This window comes from Lipophrys pholis (genome assembly GCF_963383615.2).
Source record: "Lipophrys pholis genome assembly, chromosome: 2".
Lineage (NCBI taxonomy): Eukaryota > Metazoa > Chordata > Actinopteri > Blenniiformes > Blenniidae > Lipophrys > Lipophrys pholis.
The window spans coordinates 29,305,842-29,322,987 of record NC_137636.1 but is presented as its reverse complement, the minus strand read 5'-3'; the positions used below and the strand labels follow the sequence as shown (position 1 = coordinate 29,322,987).

Here is a 17,146-nt window from a genome sequence, read left to right as displayed (position 1 = left end):
ATGAATTTACTTGAGAAATTGAGCCAATAGATCAAGTCACAACATATTGATTGTAATAACGTGTTAAAATAATTTGTCCATCTGTGCCTCTTAAAATAGAAATGGTAGCTGGCATATAGTCATCGCACTCATTCATTCAGGTCACATACTATATACAGTACTCAGTTTTGGTCATATAAAAAAACTTTTATTACATTATTGGTTACTACAAAGCCATAACTCATTCACACCATTCAGCTCAGTGGATTGCAAGCTCTACGGTATCTTGTTTTTTTCACAATGGAAACTAATATATTCTTTTTGAAAAATTTTGCATTAAGGTTTTAAAATTTTGTTGCAGAAATTCAAAGTGGAAGACATTAAGCTACTCAAGAACAATAAAACTGAGAAGTCAAGTCTGTAAGAATAAACTTTTCATCTGTTCAATGTTTTGTTGTACAAATGTTCAAATGGACAATAAGTGTCAGACACCACGTCTGACACTGTGATCAGAAGCACTGGAGCCCCCCAGGGCACAGTGCTGGCCCCTCTTCTCTTCACCCTGTACACCTCAGACTTCTGCTACAACTCAGAGCTGTGTCACATACAGAGGTACGCGGATGACACAGCCATCGTTGGATGAGAGGAGGAGTATCGGAGTCTGGTGGGGGATTTTGCCACCTGGACCACCACCACTAACCACCTGGAGTTCCACACCTCCAAGACAAAGGAGCTGGTCATAGACCTTGGGAGGTCCAGACCAAAGCCCAGACCAGTCCTACTGGAGGGAGAGGAGGTGGAGGCTGTTGACTCCTACAAATACCTCGGACTGTGGCTGGACAACAAACTGGACTGGTCAACACCAACCGGCCACCTGTACAGGAAGAAGCAGGCTGTACTTCCTGAGGAGACTGCCATCCTTCAACATCTGCAGCAAACTACTGTGGATGTTTTATCAGTCTGTTGTGACCAGTGTCCTCTTTTACACCGTGGTGTGCTGGGGAGCCAGCACATCCAAGGAGGACACGTCCAGACTGGACAAACTGCTCTGTAGTCGGCATGAAGCTGGACTCTCTGGTGACGGTAGCAGAGGCAAGAATACTGAATAAACTGCTGGACAATACCAGACACCCTCTGCACACCGTCATCAACAACCAGAGGAGCATGTTCAGTGAGAGACTGCTTCTTCCCAAATGTCGGACTAACAGACTTAAGAACTCCTTTGTCCCTCAGGCTGTACAACTCCTCACTGGGGGGGGGGGGGGCGACAGAGGACAGAAGGGAAGGAGCAGTAGCCGCTATCCAACTCATCCACCTCACCATCCTACATCTCACATCCCATAATGCAAAACTGTGCAATATCTAATTGTCTATTCACTGCAAATGATCATACTTGTGTAATAATTCTTTCTGTAACCACAGTGCAATTTAACGTTCGGCCACTTTCACTCCGATATTTTGTTAGGAGTCTGATTCTTTTTGCCATTTCTATATTTAGTTAAGTTACGGTTAGTTAAGAGTTTATATCATTTTCTGTACAAAATTTTGGTAGGAGTTTTATTTACTCCTTTTGCCATTCTATATCTAGCTAAGTTAAGGTTGGTTAAGCGTTGATATTATTTTATATTTTTTGTACTATATTTTGCTAGGAGTCTAATTCATTTTGCCACTTCTATATTTAGTTAAGTTAAGGTGAATTACCTTTTTCTGTAACTCATCTTTGTTATCCTCTGTGTGCTGCTCCTCTTCTATTAAGCTGCTGGAACTCAAATTTCCCTGACGGAGTCATCCCAAGGGATTAATAAAGCAAAGTCTAAAGTCTAAAGACAAATATTTGGTTTTTTTATTGTAACAATCAGTTTTTTTTCAAATGGCATTCTGAGCTGGTTCTGTAGATTGACTGTTAGTCCTGACTGTAGAACGATCCGATCTGCCTGCGAATCTCATCCTCTACCTCAGCCAGCAGAGAAGAATCAGCGTGGGACATCACTTTACTCTCCTTCAGCCCTGCAGGATGGAAAAAGGCAAAATGCACTGAAAAGTCTGTTAGTAGAAGCCAAGCTGTTGCGACGTCAGTGTGGCTGATGCCACCTTGTGGTAAATGTGTGCATAACATGTCAGATTTCACAAACTCCTAAACGCGTTCATATGTTAATAAAAATACAGTACTGTGCAAAAGTGTGGAAACATATTACCATCACAGTGTATGAGTGACTAAGTACTGCAACAGAGGCCAATAATACAATAAATATAATAATATGATAGCCAATGTACCTATTTTCATTTCAAGTTAGATTTCAACTGTTCATCAAAGTTTATTTGTGCTGCTCTTTAGACAAAGTGCTTCACATCATAAAAAATATGCAGCATACGTTCAATTAAACAGCATGAGAGGAATAAAACTGGACTAGAAATACAGCTGTACAATACACAAAATACAAATCCATGAAAATGGAAATACAAAGGGAATTCATAAAATCTCCACAAATACATTAAATGAAAAAAATAAACGAGACAAATAAGTGTTGAGGTTAAATCTGAAAGCAGTCAGAAGTAGTGCAAATTTCATGGTTTATTTTCGTTTCTCTTTGTTCATAATGTTTGTATTTAGTGATTAAAAAAACGAATTATTGACCGTTTTAAAGCAATCCTCATCCATCAACCTCACACTCCGAATGTTTACACGGTACTGTATATACACACACGGATATCTCTAACTGATGCTGAATTTTGCGGTACCTGTGAGCAAACACTGCCGGACCTCCTCCGCCTGGTAGCGCATCCCGGTGCTGCTGGTGAAGTTCAGCGGCATGCCGGGCTCCGGCAGTGGGTAGTCCGTCCTCTTCCCATTCACCTCTAATGTCGTGGGGCACCACATGGTACTGGGGATCTGAAAACAAAGGTACGATTGATTATATATATATACACACACACACACACACACACACACACACACACACACACACACACACACACACACACACACACACACACACACACCAGCCACTTTATTATGTACACCTTGCTCGTACCGGGTTGGACCCCCTTTTGCCTTCAGAACTTCCTTAATCCTTCGTGGCATAGATTCAACAAGGTCCTGGAAACATTCCTCAACGAGTTTGGTCCATATTGACACGATAGCATCACGCAGTTGCTAAAGATTTGTCGGCTGCACATCCATGATGCGAATCTCCCGTTCCACCACATCCCAAAGTTTCTCTATTGGATTGAGATCTGGTGACTGTGGAGGCCATTTGAGTACAATGAACTCATTCTCATGTTCGAGAAACCAGTCTGAGATGATTCACGCTTTCTGACGTGGTGCGTTATCCTACTGGAAGTAGCCATCAGAAGATGGGTACACTGTGGTCATAAAGGGATGGACATGGTCAGCAACAATACTCAGGTAGGCTGTGGCATTGACACGATGCTCAATTGGTACTAAGGGGCCCAAAGTGTGCCAAGAAAATATCCCCCACACAATTACACCACCACCACCAGCCTGAACCGTTGATACAAGGCAGGACGGATCCATGCTTTCCTGTTGTTGACGCCAAATTCTGACCCGACCATCCGAATGTTGCAGCAGAAATCGAGACTCATCAGACCAGGCAACGTTTTTCTTCTATTGTCCAATTTTGGTGAGCCTGTGGGGATTGTAGCCTTAGTTTCCTGTTCTTAGCTGACAGGAGTGGCACCCGGTGTGGTCTTCTGCTGCTGCAGCCCCTCCGCCTCAAGGTTCCACGTGTTGTGCGTTCAGAGATGCTCTTCTGCATACCTCGGTTGTAACGAGTGGATATTTGAGTGACTGTTGCCTTTCTATCAGCTGGAACCAGTCTGGCCATTCTCCTCTGACCTCTGGTGTCAACAAGGTAAACCCTAGAGATGGTTGTGCATGAAAGTCCCAGTAGATCAGCAGTTTCTGTAATACTCAGACCAGCCCGTCTGGCACCAACAACCATGCCACGTTCAAAGTCACTTAAATCACCTTTCTTCCTCATTCTGATGCTCGGTTTGAACTGCAGCAGATCGTCTTGACCATGTCTACATGCCTAAATGCATTGAGTTGCTGCCATGTGATTGGCAGGGTAGAAATTTGCGTTAACGAGCAGTTGGACAGGTGTACAAAGCTTTATATTAGTTAGCACAGTAAATCATTTCTAAACCATTCACTTGACCAGCTCCCCAACATTTCTACAAACACAGCTCTGACCCACTCTGCAATGGAACCCACGAATGTCCAATCAGAACCACCTTCACCTTCTGAGGTCGGTTCAGTGACAATAAATCCTCCATTGGATCAGACCACACTGGCCAGCATTCACTCCCCCACACACATCAATAAGTCTTCTTACTGTTTTACCGCTCTTCCTTCCTCTGAACCATTTTAATAGAGCATAAGAGCGGCAGGTTTTCAAATATAACAAACTGGGCCTTGTGAAACCCCCTCACCACCTCACATTGACCCACTTCTGTGATTCCAACACATGAACCTGCTGTCTAGAACATCCCACCCACTGACAGACGCTCAGATCATCAGTGTTATTCATCTCAGTAGCCACAATGTTATGGCTGATCAGTGTAAATGCTCACAGTACATTTTAATGTTGTATCTGAGACTCATCATACATCCCTCCTTTCCTTACTTACACAGATGCTGCCTTTTGTTCCCACTATGAGAGCGTCATTGGGCATCACTACACGAGAGGAGCAGATGAACGTCGCCATCCTGTCCTTGGAGAACTTCATGGTGACGACCACGGTCTCGTCCACTCCTGCAGAATATTTGACACAAAGATATAAAACATGATGAATGTTGTTTCAAGGAAGGGTTGAAAGCTGCACATCAATAATAGCCGGATTTTAACCTTTATTGTGACACAGAACAGTAACAGATTAGGGGTGGAGTCTCACTACAGGCTAAAAATACATGATCTAAAACGTTACTGTATGAAGAAGTGTGAACACAAACTAACCTGTTAGCATCGGCGCAGGTAAGATTTAAAAATTGTGATGTTGCGCCAACAACACTATTCATCCGAACCCCATTCATAAAAAGGTTGGTACTACCGTAAAACATCAATTCAAACAACCCGCAATGATTACTGACTCTCATAACATCGTATTTTATTCACATTAGTACATAATGTTGAAACAAGACCATATTTTCTATGCTGTCTGAAATTTCAAAGTTTTAAAGGGATGAAACTCGGATTCTTTTGTTCTCTGGCAGAATTTTTATTCTTTGACGTGTTAAATCCTTCCAATGTGTCCAGGTCTTTTCTTTCCCCGTCCAAACATTTTGAGATGTTTTAATGTCCATCAAATTGAACTTGAGCAATTTGATTTCATGATATAGCACAACTTCTACTTTTATTACAGTACATGGATTTCTGATGTTGGAAGTCATTGGATTTTGCTTTAATTTACATCTTATTTTGACAAAAATACGAGCTCATAGTAAACCGGCTGTTATTTCTTTACCGTTCTCCAGAAGGACCCCGCTGGCTTGGACGCTCTCCGGTTTCTCCCCGTTGAACACCATGAGGATGAACTGCAGGCAGTAAATGCCGAGGTCCAGTACCACTCCTCCGCCCAGCTCCTTCTGTGTTGTTCTAGCGATGTGCAACAGCGACTGTCCAAACCCCGCTCGGACCATCCTCACGTCGCCCAGCTCCTCCTGCTCCAGCAGCCGTCTGATCTCCACCGAGGCCGGGAAGAAGCGGGTCCAGACGGCCTGAATCAAAAAGGTAAAACATGTAGGAGCTGGGTTTTGTGATGTAGACTGAATTACTCGGGTGTTTTCTTTGTTTTATCCATGAATTCTTAATTACATTTTTTCGATTCTAATCTTGATGCAAAGAACTGTAATACAAACACTATTAGACTCATAAACTCTGCAAAGACCAGTCCCATCCACCTCCTTTACTCATATTAATACATATCCAGTTTTGTGCAATCATGATAATCGCACTTCCAGTATGTGCAAATTGACTGCATACCTGTTACCATTGCTGCAGATAAATCTGCATATATGATGTGTGCGTTTAGCCTTTCAAAGACTGTGTGAAGAAATGATCTCAACCTGAACCTGAGGTTGGTTGTGCAGAAGTAAACTGAAAAAGACAGAAGTGTCTTCAATTTTTACCTCCATGAGAAACACGTTGTTCTCCTTGGCGGAGGCCAGGATCTGCTGCACCTCCCTGCTGTTCATGGCCAGCGGCTTCTCACACAGCACGTTCTTCTTGGCGTTGGTGAAGATCAGACACGTCTTCAGGTGGTGGGGGTGGATCACACCGATGTAAACCACGTCTACAAACGTATGAAAAGCATATCAGAGTCAAAATAACTGGCAAAACAAATGACTTTTCATTGATATTGTGCCCGTACATGATACTCCAGACAACTTTTAGTTGTGTATGAAAAGGATTTCAGTACTTGTATATGTAAATTGTGAAAGGTGAAAGTGTCAGTGTTGTACATGGGGGAGTTTGTTATTTCAGTGCTCGTTACATGGTAGTCCCAAACAGAAGACCTGTAGAAGACATGTAGACCTGTCTTTAACTGCCATATCAATACAGTGACAAATAAAACTGCAGAATAAGCAGTTAAGACATCTAACAGGATGGCAGTGTGTCAGTTCTGGCTTTAGTAATAACTTTAACTCTGAATCACAAAGAGCAGACAGAAACTGACCGATATTTGGATCCTTGGCCAGCTCCTCATAGCTGCCATACGCTTGTGGGATGTTGTGTTTTTTGGCAAATTGCTGAGCATCTTCAAGTTTTCGAGCCGCCACTGCCACGACCTGTGGAAAACAGTTAAAAGACACCGAAATAATAAAGACAAAATGAATTTGTAAAATAAGTTAGCACGAATAAAACCAGTTGCAGATTGCATTTAGAAACATACCCATCTGTCTCCAACCAGTATAGGTTGGTTATCTCATTGCCAATAGATCACAACAATAAATGCCAACAAACATATTTATTGCAAAACCTGTGCAAAAGGCTGAAATCAGTCAATAGTTACTGCTTAGTACTCCAAGTACCTGCAAAGTGTAATGCATATTTCACGTTTAGTGCATCACCCAGTTTAGTTTCACTTCATATCTCACATTATGAAATATGAAGTGACTTTAAAAATTCGGACATTGAGGCAATCCTATAAACAGGGCAACAGGAACTGCAGATTTTAAGTTTTTCAATAATTTAAGAAACAGACAAAAAAACAATACAGACAATGAGTGACATCGGGACCTTTCATTTACATTTTGGTTCCTCTTTATTTCGTTCACATAGATCCTGATATTGTTCACTAAAAAGTATGAAAGTATGCTCTTCCATGATCATGTTTTGTTCTAGATCAGACTCATTCACTTCCTGGTGATAAAGCAATCCCGACACAGCTACTCTATGATTCGCTGGTCCTGGTTTCCATCATAATCTAAACCAATCACAGGCAGGATAAAGGTTGGAAGACCCGCCCATTTGTCCTGCACAGTTTGAACTTTGTGTTTACAATGTTTGACTGTCTGCAGAAACAAAGCAAACAATCCCGACTGAGTCCTGAAGAACGAGCGAATTAAAGTCTCTGTCTCTACTGATAGTTTCACCTGGTGGTGCTCAGGTGGGAGAGTTCTCAGGGCCACAGTGAAGTCGTGGCTGATCTTCCCCGCGCTGCAGATCGCCCACCTGGTCGCCATGTTGGACACGTGATTGCAGCCTTCTGCCACGAGGGGGCGTACACGTCATTAATATTGACTGGGAGTTGTTTTGTTTTTTTTAACATTTCAACTAAAACTTGTAATACTCCCACTTCTATAAATAAATAAACAAATAAATAAATATACATACATACATACATACATACATACATACATACATACATACATACATACATACATACATACATACACATAAAGTGTGGTTTTTTTAAAACAACGTGAAATAGTGGAACAAAACAAATAATAAGCCATATAAATTATTGAATAGATAAATCTGTGTTTTTATTTAATGTATACCACTCACTGTTTAGAGAAAAGTGTTTAAAGACTATAGCGGTAAACATTTGCTGTGATTCTCAAGTACATTGATGAAAAATTCAGCTCTAGAAAATACAAAAATAACCTAGAGACATGTTCGGCTTGTAATGAAATACAAACGCTAAAAAGAAATTGCAAGGGTATTAAAAGGTCTTAATATATGTTGTCATATTCCTGCAAAATGAACAAAACTCTGACCTCTAGAAACAAGAGTAAATAAATGATGTTATACTTTGTGTTTTATGGTCTCCTATCTTCTGTATTCACACAGAGGGGAGCGCTCCACTTGTAATCACACTACTTTGTATTTTACTATGCTTTGTGTTTACTGCTGACTAATGATGTGTGCCGTTCGCTGCACTGGAACTGTAATTTCCCTTCAGACTGATAAAGGATTAATGGATACCCTTTAATCTAATAATAAAAGTTTGTTCATCTATAAAGCGTTTCAACATATCTCACTTGGATTTGTGTTTTGTGTGGCATGATTATATATCTTTTTTAAAAGCTGAATTACATTAAAAACTAGATAGATGTATACATTTTTATCTAGAGAAGGTTTTTTTGGTAGATTTTATAGATTGTATCCAGTGTCCATGTGAAGGAGAAACAGGAACAACTAAACAGACTCATAAAGGCCTTTCTGTGTCCAAACCTTGAAAATCAGACACTGCAACCTGTTTGTGAATATATATAAGTCTCTAGGTCTGTGCTCGTCTCTCACAGATTATATTTGTAAAGCTTTCACAGTTTATCTTATATCAGTCACTCCAGCTGGGTTTGTCTCTAAAGGTGATTCAATCTGATTTAGTGCATCATTAAGCAAACCTCCATAGAGCAGCGGTGCCATTGAACGCCTTTTATAAAATAATCTCTTCAAAGACACATAGGAAACACAGATCGGAGCCGCTCACACTGGTAATATGTTTGTGTCGGTCGTTCCGTCAACCAGAAGACAAGAAACTAAATCGGCTGTCCGAACCAGATACAAAATCTTGTGCTTTATTTCATGTAACCTTGACGTTTCTTTGCATTTGGACCATATCCAGGGTGGCGCTATTTCACATGTGGCTCATTGAAGTGGCCTTGCTGATATATGAGTCAGCACTTTTTCATGCCCGGAGTTGTATGTTTGCCCTCTTCTGTGTGTTAAAGTGTGTGATGGGTAGAAACCGCTCTGCTCACATGTATATGTTGACGCTCTGTCGTGTTCATGAGTCTAACTCGCTGTGATGCTTGTGTGTAAGAATGAACTGGATGTAATGAAGTGTTGTAGCTGGTGTACTGAGCTTATTCAAACAATAAACTTATCTGAACTTGGCCTCAGTGACTGTTTGCTTGCTAAATGATGATATAAGAGTATTTATGGGTGCAGCTCACTGACATTGCAATACGTTTGAAGCTAAAATACAGGCAATTAATTTTTTTCTGCATTGAAGTGCAGGAGTCTGAAAACATTACTACCAATTTAACCTTCTACCATCAATTAACATCTGTCTGAAGCTATAAAACCAACAAAATTGAGATATAATAGCTTAAAAATGTTTCTTCTCTCTTGTGTAATTTGTATTATAACTTGAAAATTATACAACTGCAATTAGGAGATACAGAAATTGTTTTATGTTTTATCCATTATAAAACAAAAAAACATCAAATCCTCATTAGGATTTATGAAAATAGAAAAATAATTCTTTTCTCCAGAATTATCCTCCATTAGCTCACAACATTAATGGCTTGTGGTGAAAAGTGGCACGTAACAGGAGAATCAGATGCTTATATTAGGTGATGAAATACTGACGGAATCTAAATCCACTCATCTGCAGTGCAACAAAATAAAAACTAACAAACAGGTGAAATAAAAACAACTTTATTTATGTATTTACGCAGCTTTATGAAACCTACAGCGAGCCACTACAGCGTGGGGTTAATTTTCCAGTGGAGGCCACTTTAAATCATTTATGGGATCTATTTCATTCTGCTCAGTGTGAATACATCAGTGTTCAGCTGCAGGTTACATGCTTTTGATAAGGTATACTCAATTTACTGTGTCATTAATTCTTTAATAACTCACACAGATGTTGCCCTTTGTTTTCTCTCTTATGGCCTGACTAGGCATCTCTGAACGTGAGGCACAAATACAAACCTCCACTCCATTCTTGGAAAACTTCAGAGTCACAATCAGTCTCATCCGCTCCTGCGGTGGCATGTCATGTTGCATAAAGCGATATAAAACAAGGTAAAGATGAATTCAGAGACATGGCTGAAGGCAACCCGTCAATAATTAACCTCCATTGTGCCGGTTAACCCACAACAGTAAAAGAGATAAGTGGAGTCTTATCACATGCAAACATGACTCGTCAAAATTGTTTATCATCTGTTGAACAGATAAAAATGATTCTGTCAGTGTCAGCTTAGGTTATGTGTAAAAGTAGGATGACTTTGCAAATACACTACGCTTGATCCGACTCCATATTCCAAAAGGTTGATGCGTAAAACAGTAATAATAACAGGGAACAAGGACTTGTTATTCTAACAAAACCATATTTGTGTGCACATAAGAACAAGGGCATAATATCAAACAGCACAACTAAGCTATTTTACGATGTCATTAAAATATTTGCTCAATTTGAATTTGATTGCCGAAGTGCATCTCAAAAGTATTTGAGACAGGGGGCACGTTTTCCATTGTCTCATTCTATTATTGAGGTTGACTTTGCTCAACTGACACAATGTCGAAATTGTTATTTGGCATCTGAAGAAGTAGTAAGCCTTACTTACTGTAAGGCATGTACAAAATCCTTCATCACCTCAAAATGTACAGACCAGAACCTACGTGCAACATGTTTCATTTTCATTTAGCCTTTATTTGTTCAGGAGAAAACACATTGAGATTAACAATCTCTTTTGCAAGTTTGTCCTGGTATACACTTACTAAACAGACAAACAAACAAATAAACAAATAGATAGATAGATAGATAGATAGATAGATAGATAGATAGATAGATAGATAGATAGATAGATAGATAGATAGATAGATAGATAGATAGATAGATAGATAGATAGATAGATAGATAGATAAATAAATAAATGAATAAATAAATAAATAAATAAATAAATAAATAAATAAATGTTTGTCCCTAGCACTCTGTGGCAGCAATGTGTCGTAGTGGAGGTCGTTGTAATTATTCTGAGAGAAGAAAATTAGAAAATGACAGGTAATCATAAAGAAGATGATTCTCTGGCTACAAAGTGGTAAAAATATCTTGATCTTTATGAGCGTCATTCAAATAATTCAATCATATTTTAACTGAACACCCAAAGTTTTACAAATCGGCCTAATTCTTTTTATTTTTATCATTATCACACATTATGGCTAAAATAAAGGGCTCTATTTTTGCAGAGACTTCCTGGAGTCGTTCCCTGTGTGATGAGCGATATGAATCCAATTGATAGTTCATTGTAACTATGTGAAAATATTTCTTGAATATCGGTTATTGCTTCTTAGTGAATTATTCAGTGAAAAACATTTACATCTGTTAAGGAACAGAAGATGCACTTGCACTCCGATCCACTGAGCTGGAAGGAGTCCAATATCTGATTATGCTTTGTAGCACAAGGTCAATACCCCACGGTTGAAATATGATCATGAGCATTAAACAAAGCCAAATTCAAAACATATCATCAATAATGTCAAAGGAATATCTGCTTTGTTGCGACTGTGTTTTTGTTACATGTTTGATGTTGTACATCTGATGTTCCTCTATCCATCTAGTACTCAGTAACGTTCACCTGTTGCCACAGTACATGCAGGCATTAGGGTCACGTGAAGCTCCACTATATGTGAGGTATTGACATAACCACACTAACATCACTCATAACTCCAAAGTAGTGAGACTAAACAGACCTAGTACAGGAGTAACACAACGTTTAACTCTGATTGAAAAAAGGAACAACATACATTTATCTGTGAAGAAAACCGACTGCAACAAAAATATCGATATTTGAACATGAGAATCGATCCCAACACAGACCCACGTGGTATCCGGAGCGTCGCCACGATTGGTGTCGGTTACGCGCGACGCGCGACGCCCCTTTAAAAAGCCGCCAGGTGAACGTGGACCCTGTCAGTCCTTCTCGGGTGTACAACATGGCAACCAGGTGGGCAATCTGCAGCTCGGGGAAGATCAGCCACGACTTCGCTGTGGCCCTGAGGACTCTCCCAGCTGAGCACCACCAGGTGAAACTATCACATATAGACGTGAATTCGCTCGTCTCCTCTTGGCTGCTGCGCGCACCGCAGAGTGTTACAATCTCTTAAAAGACCGTTTGCACAAATGGATTCTTAACTTCATCTTTTACCAGCTTCGTGCAGCTGAAAACGATACTGAAGTTTTGAAAAAAGCAAGCTGTGTAGTTTTAATACGTTTGCACTTATACTGTAACTTGCGCACCCACAACCTCAACCACACGGTGCACCATGAGCTGTTTGTTTTGGTTCTAAAGTATTTGTGGTTCTTTATTGAGGATTGGATCCGGAATAAACGCATCCACTCACTGTGTTTTAAATCAAGATGAAGAAGGGCTGAAAATGGAAAGCGCTTAATGTGAACCATGCGTAATTACGCAGTACAGAGGTTTACTAAACTGCAAAAAATAAGTGATTTAAATCTTTTTAATCTGCAACAATAAATGATTTCTGACTATTCAGATCCGTAGGCAATAAAATACATTATTGGAGGAATGCTGTTTGGAAGCTTTTAGTTAAGAAAGTGTGAAAGAGACGGCCAGGGTCTTACATCTTCAACTGGAATACCTGTTACATATATGGTGTATCCATGTGTTATTATGTCATCTTCAATACATTTACACTACATTTATTTTTAAAAACTGAAACTTTTAATAAAATCAGCGCTTGTCAGAACCTTTACCTGTTCAAATCACAGCGGAAGAAACATTTATACTTTATAATTTAAATGTTTTTTTGATTTAATTTACATTATGTTGTGTTGAAAAACGAACTCTTGACTAAAGAAGCACACATGAACATGGTTGGAAACACAAACCTCCTCGATTCTTTACAAATCTACCCAAAATTGCATTATTACATTGTACTGTATTGTATTGAATGCAGGTTGTTTTGACCAGGTGTCATTAAAACCTGGTGAAATTATGTTGTAGTAACACTTGTAAAACTTGATTAGTAAGAGAAGATAGAATTATCAATATATGTGGGACATAGATGGGAATACAAGTGACTGATGAGGCTCCCATTGAAGTACAGGACTGACTCCTCTCTGACTCTTTCCACAGATTGTCGCTGTGGCGGCTCGTAAACTGGCAAGCGCTCAGGAGTTTGCTAAGAAACACAACATCCCACGAGCCTATGGCAGCTATGAGGAGCTGGCCAAGGATCCAAATATCGGTCAGTGCATCCTTTGTGTTTTATTTGTTTATATTGTGTAAATCTAAAATCAACAGAAGTTTCAGTTTTTAATTATGTTTCCAAAATGAACATTTCCGTCCTTTTTTTTTGGAGATGCAGCAGTGTGTTAACAGGATATTTTCTAAGTGAAAGCCATTTAGAATATCGTGTATGATCTTTGTTCGCTCTTCGTGCATGTCACTATTCAAAGCGAGAAATTGCATGCTCAAAAAAACAAAATGACTCCAACACTTCCAATCTGAGCATTAATGGTACTTCTATTAAATGTCCAAACTCTGTCCGTCTCTGGAAAGCGAGGTTAGTCCTTCTGTCTTTCTCCTCACACGCTGTCTCTTTCTCTCTGCTCGGGGTTTGTTTACGTCCTCAGATGTGGTTTACATCGGTGTGATCAACCCCCACCACCACAAGACGTGTCTGATCTTCACCAACGCCAAGAAGAACGTGCTGTGTGAGAAGCCGCTGGCCATGAACAGCAGGGAGGTGCAGCAGATCCTGGCCTCCGCCAAGAAGAACAACGTGTTTCTCATGGAGGTAAATGTTGGACAGACCTTTCCAGTTTAGCGTTGCGCAGCCGGCCTCGGTTTAGTTCAAGTGCAGGAAGTGAATCGTTATATACATTTTGGAATAGAGAGTTGTAAACCATGAGAAAAGTGACATTGCATAAACACACACATACTGTACATGCACAGAGATCTGCAGTAATAATGAGAGGCATTTCTGTACGAGAAAAGGAAATTGCACATTGATTTCTCAATCGTCGGGATTGCACATAACTAGATGTGTGAGAGGAAGCGGATGGGACTCGGCTGTGCAGTTCAAAAGTCAAGTAGTCTGTTTGTAGGGGCTCTTTGAAAACCAGGATGTTGTGACGTCTGTGTCGCGTCTCCCTGATGCCAGATGTGTGATTTAAGTTTGAGGATATGTGTTGATGGGGTTACGGGTCCTGGTGATGTAAATGTCTCCCAGCATTTGGTGATGGCAGTCTGGACCCGACTCCTGTGTAAACCACTGAGGATTCTGGTCAATATGCCAAATTCCTTAGGACGCAAAGTCATGATGTTTTGATTATTATAACAATGCTCTTTCAGTCTCTCTTCTACCTTGTTGCTTCAGGCCGTCTGGACCCGCTTCTTCCCGGCCTCGGTGGAGATCAGACGGCTGCTGGAGCAGGAGGAGCTGGGCGACGTGAGGATGGTCCGAGCGGAGTTCGGCTATCCGCTGTTAAACTCACAGAGGGTGACACAGAAGGAGCTGGGCGGAGGAGTGATACTGGACATCGGCGTTTACTGCCTGCAGTTCATCCTCATGGTGTTCAACGGGGAGAAACCGGAGAGCATCCAAGCCAGCGGCGTCTTCCTGGAGAACGGTAAAGAAATGTCGGAACTTTTTGACTGGCTGCTCTTTAAGGACTGTCAGGAAACGTGTACAATCGCTGCCCACAACACTGAGGTGAAGATTCCTGCAGCGACCGGTTGTATTCACACTTTGCTGAAACAAATCACAACAATGTGGAAGAATGGGGTTTGGACAATGTCTGAGATGCAATTTAAGGCAGAAACCGATCGATTGGCAGACCTCAGGAAAGCATATTTTCCGTACAATAGAACCTTGATGTCATACGTTTAAAAAAAAAAAAAAAGGCATCTTGCTAATTTATGATTAAACATTTGAGTTTTTGTCAGTGAAGCAAACATAGGGCTACATAAATCTCCAAAAGTTAGTGGTACCAATTCAATCAAACAAACAATAGCTGTTAGCGATGGCACTTTAGTCCAATCTGTTTTACAAACTCTGCATTTCATCTTTTAAACTTGTCTATAGTAATCTGCTTTTTTTTTTCATTTTTTTTTTCATTTTAGCTATTTAATACTGTGAATGTGTTCAAGATTCATTAGAATAAATTGAAAAAAGAAATCGGTTAAAAAATCTTTGGATATCTCTCAGTCTATTATGTATGAAGCGTTGGTTATATGAGAATCAGTAATCATTCCGAGCTGCTTGAATTTATGTTTTACAATCATACCAACCTTTTTGGAGGAATACTGCTGTAATAGCAAAGTCACAATCGTTAAATCTTTCCTGAGCGGACACTGACAGGTTCATTTCTATTCAAACGTCCTCGTCATTGTTAGCCTGCGATAAGACTCCACCTCTTATCTCTATTATTACTGTTGTGTTACAATAAAGGTTAAAGTCCAGCAATCGCTGATGTGCAGGTTTCTACCGTTCTCTGCAACAACATTCATCACGTTTGAACTCGTTTGTGTGAAATATTCTGCTGCTGCAGGGGTGGATGAGACCGTGGTCGTCATCATGAAGTTCTCCAAGAACCGGATGGCGACGTTCATCTGCACTGCCCGGGTCGAGATGCCCAATGAGGCCGTCGTCGTGGGAACCAAAGGCAGGATCCGTGTAAGTAAAGAAAGGAGGGGACCTACGATGAGCCCCAAATGATCAATTAAAACGTACTGTGAGGTTTTACACTGATCAAACATAAAAAGGTGACGGCTCAGGGGAATAACTCAGAGTGATCAGTGTGTGTGGTCATGATAATATTAATAATTTACTCTGGAAGTAAAAGGTGTGTTGACTAACAAATTGCGTCGTCCATTTTTCTTTTCTCCTTTTGTGAAACCTGCCTGTGCTTGTTTTGTTTAGGTCCCTAAATTGATGTGGTGCCCCACGACATTAGAGGTGAATGGGAGGATGACGGAGTACCCACTGCCGAAGCCCGGCATGCCCTTCAACTTCGACAATGCCACGGGCATGAGCTACGAAGCGGAGGAGGTCCGGCAGTGTTTGCTCAAAGGTACTTCAGCATCGTTTCGATAAACCTGTCTTAAACACAGACTATGTCACACCCAGTCAAACCCCATCAAGTCGAGATTAGAGGTGTTTGCTCGTATTTAAGATGAAGATATCTCTTCGTCACATTGACCAGCTCTGCTGCAATGTTTAGTCAGTCCTTGATGGTAACAGGGTGGATAAGTAACACTTTCTTATATAATGTGAAGTGACATACACTCAACACCAGGTGGCATCAGACACAGTCAAATCCCCAGAGTTCCCTCTTTGCCAGCAGATTTCTGAGTGCATTCTTCTCCCCTTTCCCTGCTGCAGGGCTGAAGGAGAGCAAAGTGATGTCCCACGCTCACTCTGCTCTGCTGGCCGAGGTCGAGGATGAGATTCGCCGGCAGATCGGATCCGTCTACAGCCAGGACAAACAGTAAATGTACAAAATGTGTCTTAATGTATCTTATTAATAAAATAATATCATAATTATGAACGATTTGGTTGTGTTGTCCACATTTATACACCATAACATGGAACATATGATGGATGGATGGATGGATGGATGGATGGATGGATGGATGGATATTGTGTTTTGATTAGAATGATCTCTCTCGTATTCTTTTACCCTGCATCAAAAATGTGAAATGATAATTCATTGTTGTTGTTTGTATCACAACAGAGTAAATCGAGCACGTTTATGAATAGACTGATACTACTTTTTTTCTGTAGGTGACATGAATATGGACAAGAAAAGCAGCTTTGAGTCTCTGCAGAGTGAATCCTTGAACACAACCTCGACTTACATACACTCCTACTATATTCTATTAATTAAAGTCTTTGAGGGGCTCATCTGCCAAATAAAAACAACCCCTCATTGAGGTTTATTC

The 17,146-nt window shown here is 40.5% G+C and overlaps 2 protein-coding genes across 3 annotated transcripts; one reads left to right on the top strand and one right to left on the bottom strand.

Annotated features, from left to right (window-relative positions):
- Positions 1–1,800: 1,800 nt before the first annotated feature.
- Positions 1,801–7,706, bottom strand: dhdh.2 (dihydrodiol dehydrogenase, tandem duplicate 2). The gene is made up of 7 exons (XM_080488897.1): positions 7,595–7,706; positions 6,676–6,787; positions 6,128–6,291; positions 5,464–5,716; positions 4,630–4,754; positions 2,719–2,869; positions 1,801–1,986 (listed from the first exon to the last, which is right to left on the bottom strand). The coding sequence occupies exons 1-7, from the start codon at positions 7,682–7,684 to the stop codon at positions 1,883–1,885; spliced, it is 999 nt and encodes a 332-aa protein (XP_080345023.1). The 5' UTR covers positions 7,685–7,706; the 3' UTR covers positions 1,801–1,882.
- A 4,412-nt stretch (positions 7,707–12,118) lies between these two features.
- On the top strand, positions 12,119–17,146 carry LOC308106625 (trans-1,2-dihydrobenzene-1,2-diol dehydrogenase-like). Of its 2 annotated transcripts, XM_080458478.1 has the most exons (8): positions 12,119–12,260; positions 13,334–13,445; positions 13,834–13,997; positions 14,580–14,832; positions 15,754–15,878; positions 16,125–16,275; positions 16,587–16,698; positions 16,989–17,146. In XM_080458478.1, the coding sequence occupies exons 1-7, from the start codon at positions 12,171–12,173 to the stop codon at positions 16,694–16,696; spliced, it is 1,005 nt and encodes a 334-aa protein (XP_080314604.1). In that variant the 5' UTR covers positions 12,119–12,170; the 3' UTR covers positions 16,697–16,698; positions 16,989–17,146. The 2 variants fall into 2 exon arrangements, with proteins under 2 accessions (XP_080314604.1, XP_080314603.1); XM_080458477.1 differs by lacking the exon at positions 16,989–17,146 and having other exon boundaries at positions 12,156–12,260; positions 16,587–16,754.

Bases quoted from the DNA above. Each gene is read 5' to 3' on its own strand.
- dhdh.2 (XM_080488897.1), bottom strand. From the start codon at position 7,684: ATGGCGACCAGGTGGGCGATCTGCAGCGCGGGGAAGATCAGCCACGAC. The intron at 6,788-7,594 runs GTGAAACTATCA...TGTTTTCCACAG, and splicing joins TCCCACCTGAGCACCACCAG to GTCGTGGCAGTGGCGGCTCG. The intron at 5,717-6,127 runs GTAAAAATTGAA...TTTTTGATTCAG, and splicing joins ACAACGTGTTTCTCATGGAG to GCCGTCTGGACCCGCTTCTT.
- LOC308106625 (XM_080458478.1), top strand. From the start codon at position 12,171: ATGGCAACCAGGTGGGCAATCTGCAGCTCGGGGAAGATCAGCCACGAC. The intron at 13,446-13,833 runs GTCAGTGCATCC...TTACGTCCTCAG, and splicing joins GGCCAAGGATCCAAATATCG to ATGTGGTTTACATCGGTGTG. The intron at 14,833-15,753 runs GTAAAGAAATGT...CTGCTGCTGCAG, and splicing joins CGGCGTCTTCCTGGAGAACG to GGGTGGATGAGACCGTGGTC.